We start from the raw sequence: 7,926 nt of genomic DNA on the forward strand, positions 1-7,926 counted from the left end.
TGGTCGGTGCAAGGCCAGAAATTGGAACACATTGATTCCGCTCGTTCCCGTCCTTCGCTTCAGGGCCTGTCCCTCGGTGTGGTCAGTACTCCATACTGTCGGGCAGCGAAGCTTACACTTGTTCACTAATTATGACGGTTCACCAGGGCCTCTTTCCTCCTCCCTTTTCTGCTCACTCGTAGGGGTCGGGACCCCCACAAAGGGGGAGGGAGTCGACTGAACATCTCAGCCATTGGCGGGAATTTCGCCCGCATCCGATCCCCAATTCTTGTTCACCCCGGATGATCATGTTGGGTGAATTGTGACCTCGTACGATCGTGTCGGGTGAGCAACAGCCGCTTCGTCACAGTACTTACTTATGGGCTAACAGGTCACACTTTGGCCAAGTATCCTACAAAGAGACTCCCGAGAGCTTAGTAGCAAGACTCTTTCTACTGGCGTGGCGCTGCTGGATGCTTCTGATCAATAGAACACGAAGAGGAGGAAAAAAAAAGCTTATGATGAGCATCTATTTGAGTCGATCATTTCCAAGATCTAATTCCAGTTTTTTCTTATGTAGTGGAAACGCCTGCCAGCCAACAAGCAAAACGAGTTCTCATTCACGGATAACTAAGCTTTGACAAGGGAGAGGGGGACCAAACCATTAGGAGGAAGAAGCAGATGGAAGACAGGGTCACTTGTGAAAGAACTAGCCGAAGGGGACCATCACAGTTGGGGCGGCATTCCTGCTAGCACTACAAAAAGCTCCGGTCTTAACGCCCCTACTACTGCTGTGCAGCCTTTCCTCGGGTTCGTAGAGTCGGGTTTCCCGTTTACCCACAACGGAGGAGCCGCCCCCACCAGGCAGGCGGCCACGGGTCATAACGCACTCTTCGTGGAACTCAATCTCATTTAGAAAGCCTGATCTCTATCTTTCAGCAACTAGTATAAAAGTAGAGGTTTTCTTTTTCATTTCACTTAGCACAAGTCAACTGTTTTTTGTACTCTCGGATTCCCTTTTGTTTTTTTGTTCACTTGTACATATCTCAGCTTTTAATACAATTACCTTCAAATTCTAAAGACCTCCCCCCCCCCCCCCCGAAAAACTCATGTCAAGTATTCCATTCATCCACTCCAATACAAATGACCCATTTCTATATTTCATTAATGAGAAGCTTTTATAGCCATATCAATGTCATGCTTGTTCAAGACCCCAAATTTAATAAATCTTCATTCCTTTCTTAAACTTACTGCAGCTTTTATAGCCACACAAATGTTACTATATGTCTAAGAGTACAAATTTTATAAGTCTTCATTTCTTTCTTAAACTTAGTGTAATCAAACTACAAAGAACAAATTGGAACAGAGGGAGTATGAATTTTGCAAATTAATCCGTGAAGAAAATATTAAGATTGCAGAAGTAAGAAGAAAAAATTAAAAAAAGACCTGAAGGGCATGATTGAAGCAGCGGTAAGCTCTAAGCTGTTTGGCGATAGTCTGGAGATCTTCATGCTTAAGGGGCTTTTCTTCACGAACCCACTGGTCCAACACTGGTATGACCGAAGCACTTGAGCTTGTCGAATACAGTAGCTTGTGGTACAGAGTATCCTCTGGAGACGAGGCTGGGGTGGTATCCGACCCTTTATCTTTCTTAGACATAAATAAGGAGGCTAGTGTTTCAGGTTCAGTGGAGTATGAGGAAACCCTAGTGGAGCTGAATTTCCACCATGATTTCAGACCCCTAACACTTTGCTGAACAAGTTTCACCATCTCAGTAGAAATGCCAAAAAGTATGGCTCCCTCCTTCACTCTGAATTGTTTTTAAGTGAAAACAACTCAAAAGTAATGAATTGAACACTCTACATTTTTAACAGTTTGTTTGGGGGGTTGTTCAATATAGTGTTTTTAATTGTATTGTATTTTTTTAATTTATATAATATTTAGATATATTGTATTATTTTCTGTTATTTTATTATGTTACACACTAACAATTTAAATAATAGGTATACATTATGGATAGAGTAGTTATTAAAATAAAACTATAGTAAGGGCAAGATGAGTAAAAATAAGGTAACAACACGACTATATCAAATCGAGTGTTTCGTAAAAAAGGCACTTGCAAATACAACTTTAAAATCGTATTCATCAAATGAAGCTTTTAAATTGCATTCATCAAATGCAACTTTTAAATTTCATTCATCAAGTACTACTTATAAATCACCAAATTCAACTTATAAATCGCATTCATTAAGTGTAACTTATGACTTTACAAATGACATCTACAAAGTTCATATATGCAACTTATAACGGATTTGACTAATGCATTATAAAGTGTATTCTCGATATGCAATTTATAAAGCGCATTAACCTATCACTTATATTTCTTGCGACTCAACATGAAAAGGAGTACTAAATATAATTAATTAATATTATATATTATTTTTTACTTTTAGATTATAGCGGGAAGACAGGACGCGTTAGGTTGCCCATTTTATTAAATCTTTTAAATATATAGGTTGTGATGTACTAAACCACCCATGAGTTAAACAAGATTTTATGGTCCATTCATAACTCAAATTTGTTCTTGTCCTACACTCTCTCATTTTCTTAATAAAAAAGTATTTCAAGAATTTCACATGTAAACAGTTGATATTTGATACTAAAGCATTTTTTCCTTTTTTTTTCTTAAGTACCGGGTAAACATTGCCATTATATGACATCGTAATTTTCGTTGAGATCTTCTATTTGTTATACAAAATTAAACTTTTAAGTTCCATCTTCTCCATGATTTCTATTACACAATCCCAAGATAGTTCTTGAGATCTTCTATTTGTTTTCTAATTATTACCAAAAGATTTCATAAAAAGTTCTAGAGGTCCTCTTTTTGTTCTTGTTTTACTTTAATTCTGCACTTAGTATATGTTTGGTTTATTGGAAATGGAAATCAGCAATATTGACAAATGCAGCCATGCAGATTTGAGCTCTGTAAGTTGCTCATTATTTCCTTGTAAATTTTAGATATTTTTTGACTGACAGCAGTAGCAATGTATCTTGCACTAAATTTGTCAACTAACAACAGGGACCTGAGGAAAATTAACAACGAGGTTTCATCTGCGTAAAATCTTCCTAGTTTCATACTAGTAATGAAAACAATGTTAATCTAAGCCATAATGATTTCCTATCTGTGAATAATCTCGATCTAGTGGATTTCTCGTCTTCGTCAATTGAGATACCTTGTCATAGGTTATGTTAATCTAAGTAAAGCAAATGAATATTGGTTAGAAGCAGTGCTCAAACTTCCCTTCCTTCAAGTCTTGAGTAGTTTAGATGGACAGCTACCTGAGATAATGAAAAACTTATCATGCATTTCAGATTTTCTGCTACACTACTTTAGGATAAATGTAAAATTAAGGAAGATTCAGCCATTTAAGATAAAATTACCTGAAAGAGAGTAATGAAATACTCTGTAATTCCCGAGGATCTTGGTTTTTGTTCTGAGCTTAAGGGAAGAGAAAATTCCCGAATCCAATGTGATGTCCATGACGAAGGGCAGACCAATAAGGGCAGGCCAATCAAGACTGTCAAGGTTCTAGGTTGGCAAAGTACTTATGAAGAAGGGATGCACATGTCACCTTAGGTGAATCCTACGTCGGAATGGAAGAAGAAAGTGATGAGCTTTATAAGGCATGATACAAGTTCACATGGTATGCGTGCTTTTGGGGTTCGAGGTGGCGTAACCCAAAAAGACAAATTCCTGCGAGCCTAAGGGCAAAGCGCATAATATATGTCATGGACTTGGATCGTAACATCCAATGCTTGAAGACTAGGACAATGGAAAGCCTGCAGTCTACTAGAGAAATTCTCTTCACCAGGTTGTCTGAGGATGAACTTGCAGTTTGGGTACAATATGAAAAACATGAAGTACAAGATAGCAGAAGCAAACGGAAGAACATAAAGTACAGGTGCCGTTAACGCTGTGCATTAAGCATATGCTGATCCACCAACAAAATCACAGATCCACCAGTTACCCTTCATTTTAACCATTTCTCATATCTGTTAGAAAAATAATTTGGTAACTCAAAAAGAGATATTTAAATTGTTGTCTAGGTTCATTCTTGTTATATTATATTAATGGATCTTTATTATACTATTAATTTGAATATATTTAATGTGTGTAATAGTAAATTTGAATAGCTTTAAATATAACATTTTATTAGCTTTAAATGGCTATTATTATTTATTATGGCTATCAAATCAATTAGTTTTTTGAATGTGACCATTTGAAACATTTCATGCTTAATGGCCTTAAATATGTAATGTTTCTCAGCTTTGGTTTTATAACTATTCTTTCTTGACAGTTATATGTACATTTTGGACTATATATATAAATATATGTTTGTGTTCATTTTGAAGGTAGAAGAAAGAAAAACTTTTCTTCTATTGTGTTGGGTTGTTTTTGTTAATCTTTGTTGTTTCTGTTCCTAGTTTATACTAGAAGAGTTTGTTGAATCTTGGGGGATACGCCTAATTTTATTTATTACGGTGTAAGCGAAATATCCTTAAGGACAGTGTCATTGACACGCCTCAAGCTAAACTTTTGTTCTCCATAATCATCCATTTTTTTTCCAACAATCTTAAGGATATTTATACTATTTTATCATGGAGAACCAATTTTGACGTTGTCCAATTTATTTTTGAAAATGGGTCCTGTACTTCAAGTTTGCACAGTGGTCTTATAGAGAATACCACTCTTTATAAAAATTATTTTTGTGAGCAACGGAATATTAATCAAATTGTTGTTTCAATTTTGTGCATTATCGCATTATGGGGGATAAATTGCACCACAAAAAAAAAAGATACGTTTTTTTTATAGTATTTATATGCGCCTAAGCCTACAAAATGTAGACTTTTATTGTTATCCATTTTTTGAAAATCTTGAAAGCTCTAAGATAGTGGGTTTAAATCTATTCTTTAGTTTCAACAAATTTGAGATTTGAATTTGAAGTATTATAAATAAAAGCACAATTGATTTCTATACCCAAATCGTATAAGTTCTTTGCTAATTCTATGAGAATGAAAAATTGAATAATTTATTATACATGATAATCATTCATGTCAAATAAATTTGACAGATCTTTTTTATGGAAGGAAAGAGGATGATTAATGTGTTAGATTTTGTAAATCTTCTCTCATAATATTTGAATGTTTTACATATATTTGTTAAAGCATTTCACAATATATTAAACAACTTTTTGAGCTCTTGAATTTTGATGAATTTGCATTTATCTTTACAAATAATATATCTACCGAATTATCTTAATTAGTGAGTCATGATTTCTAGGAGTTCAACTTGAGTATATGTGTTCCTAGATCATTGCGGGTCTCCTCCATATTAGTTTGATAGAAATAATAGATAAGACCTTCATGCTCTTGTGACATTTCGGGTGAAACTATATTATTAGTCTGTTGTTTATAAATTGGTAAAACTCTTTATGAGTTGTGGAAAAGTTATCTCCTTAACCTGAAATTTTCGAAATGTGGGGGACCGTAGAGTCCAGAGTTATATATCATGTTCCTAATAAGGAAAAATGCAGGAAATATTATTTGTTAAAATTATAATGAGGCCTTACAAAGTTGAGATATTTTGTGGAAAAAAAATTATATTGGAAGATCAAAACTATGTTGTATTTTTGGCTCTGAAAAGTTATTTCATTACGGATCTCTTAGTCATTTGGGTGATGAAGAAATCATTAAATTATGATCCGCTTCCTATTGATTTGAGATATTTCTGTAGAAGTTAAAGTTGCTTCTATATTTTAGAAAATTTTATTTTGGTGCTTGACTATGGAAGATACATAAAGGAAATAAATTTTCATGTGTTGAAAGATGTTTCAAAAGGCACGGGTATAGAAGTCATGTTTTGTTTCATTTGAGATGATTTTATGCCTTATTTGAGAAATACTATGAGTTAGTATTTTGTATGTGAATCTTCCACTATATTAGAAGGATACAATGATGATATTGAATCTCTGATTCAGATGAGAAAAAACTAGCTAGTTATTGTGTGATCACCTTTTGGTGGTTGTTACGATATTGGAATTGTCTGGCAATGAGGTTGATTAAGCAACCTCTTGGTGAGTTAAACCGACAATAATTATGTCGATGAATTGTGATTGCCAAGGCACAATAGCCATTGTAAGAATATAAATCTTTCAATGGAAAGAGTAGATACATTCTCTGAGACATAATGTGATAAAGCAATTGCTTAGAGATGAGAAATTTTTTTTAATACATATTATGTGTAGTCAAAAGAGGATTTGGCCGATCCTTTGACTTATAAGTGAAACATCGAGGGGTTGAAACTTTTGACAATTTGAGATGTATCAACAATAATGGTAACCCAACCTATGTGACTGGAGATCCCATGAAGTAGGTTCATATGGGTAATAACAAGTCATTAGTTGATCAAATATGCACTATTAATATAGGTCTCTTCCTATGGTGTGTGCGTGTATATAGTGCAAGACTGCAAAGAATGTGAGGCTGAGTTATTAAACTCTTAATCCAATAATTCATAGCCTATTGTAGGTGGTGTATTGTGCTGCAGAATACACTTGATGGATGGACCTATACGAGTACGGAGTGGAGCCGCTCCTATGAAATTTGTGGCAAAATTTCTAGAGAACTTATGAAAACAGGTGCGTGCATGGCCTATTAGCGCAAAATCGCGATAAACAACAAAGTGTGTGAGGGTATAATGTGATTGATAAGACACTAAATTTACAAAAGAATTCTTGGTTCATAGAAGTTTTAAACTTCACCAATTGTTCCGTAAGTTTAATCTTATTTTATCTAGGTCTGGTTCATAGTCCAAAAGACACCAGATTCGATGCATTATGCTCATTTGTGAAAACCCAGCGAAGCTTTTTATTTTACTCTATTACTTAATATTCTTTTTGAGTTATATGGATGATTGTTAGAAAAATAATTTGGTAACTCAAAAAGAGATATTCAAATTGTTGTGTAGGTTCATTCTTGTTATATTATATTAATGGATCTTTATTATACTATTAATTTGAATATATTTAATGTGTGTAATAGTAAATTTGAATAGCTTTAAATATAATATTTTATTAGCTTTAAATGGCTATTATTATTTTATTTATTATGGCTATCAAATCAATTAGTTTTCTGAATGTGACCATTTGAAACGTTTCATGCTTAATGGCCTTAAATATGTAACGTTTCTCAGTTTTGGTTTTATAACTATTCTTTCTTGACAGTTATATGTACATTTTTGACTATATATATAAATATATGTTTGTGTTCATTTTGAAGGTAGAAGAAAGAAAAACTTTTCTTCTATTGTGCTGGGTTGTCTTTGTTAATCTTTGTTGTTTCTGCTCTTAATTTATACTAGAAGAGCTTGTTGAATTCTGGGAGATACGCCTAATTTTATTTATCACGGTGTAGGCAAAATATCCTTAAGGACATCGTTCTTGATACGCCTTAAGCTAAACTTTTGGTCTCCATAATCATCCAATTTTTTCCAATAATATCATCTCCAATTATTATACTTAGTTTTGTGCTCCAATATCTCTAATTCATGCTTTTTGTGGTTTAGACTTCATGATGAGACATTTTTCACTAATTTTTCTTTTTTGAACTAGACATTTTCCACTAAAGTTTCACATGGACAACTTATTTTGTTAACTAGAAATTCAATTCAAATCTTGGTAAACGCCGTTTGTAAAAGGCAGCTCGGTGCACAAAGCATCCGACATTTATACACAGATCAAAAAGGACCGCACATCAAGGGGTGTGATGTAGACAACCTACCCTAATGCAAGAATTAATGGCTATTTCCATGGCTTAAATCAATGACCTATAGGCCACATAGAGATAACTTTACTGTTGCTCCAAAGCTCTCCTTAGTAGGAAAGTCGA

At 34.1% G+C, this 7,926-nt stretch overlaps 1 protein-coding gene across 2 annotated transcripts in view; it reads right to left on the minus strand.

Moving 5' to 3' along the window:
- Nucleotides 1-1,850, minus strand: part of LOC107765486 (pentatricopeptide repeat-containing protein At2g20710, mitochondrial-like) — a 34,778-nt gene extending 32,928 nt beyond the window's left edge. The window contains exon 1 of one of the 2 annotated variants that reach the window (XM_075223340.1): nucleotides 1,426-1,850. In XM_075223340.1, coding sequence (XP_075079441.1) covers nucleotides 1,426-1,749 — 324 coding nt within the window. In that variant the 5' untranslated portion in view covers nucleotides 1,750-1,850. The remainder of the gene's footprint in view (nucleotides 1-1,425) is intronic. The other variant, XM_075223341.1, reaches the window with a different exon arrangement.
- Between the last annotated feature and the right edge of the window lie 6,076 nt (nucleotides 1,851-7,926).

The sequence above is a fragment of the Nicotiana tabacum genome, chromosome 10 (assembly GCF_000715075.1).
Source record: "Nicotiana tabacum cultivar K326 chromosome 10, ASM71507v2, whole genome shotgun sequence".
In the NCBI taxonomy this organism is placed as follows: Eukaryota; Viridiplantae; Streptophyta; class Magnoliopsida; order Solanales; family Solanaceae; genus Nicotiana; species Nicotiana tabacum.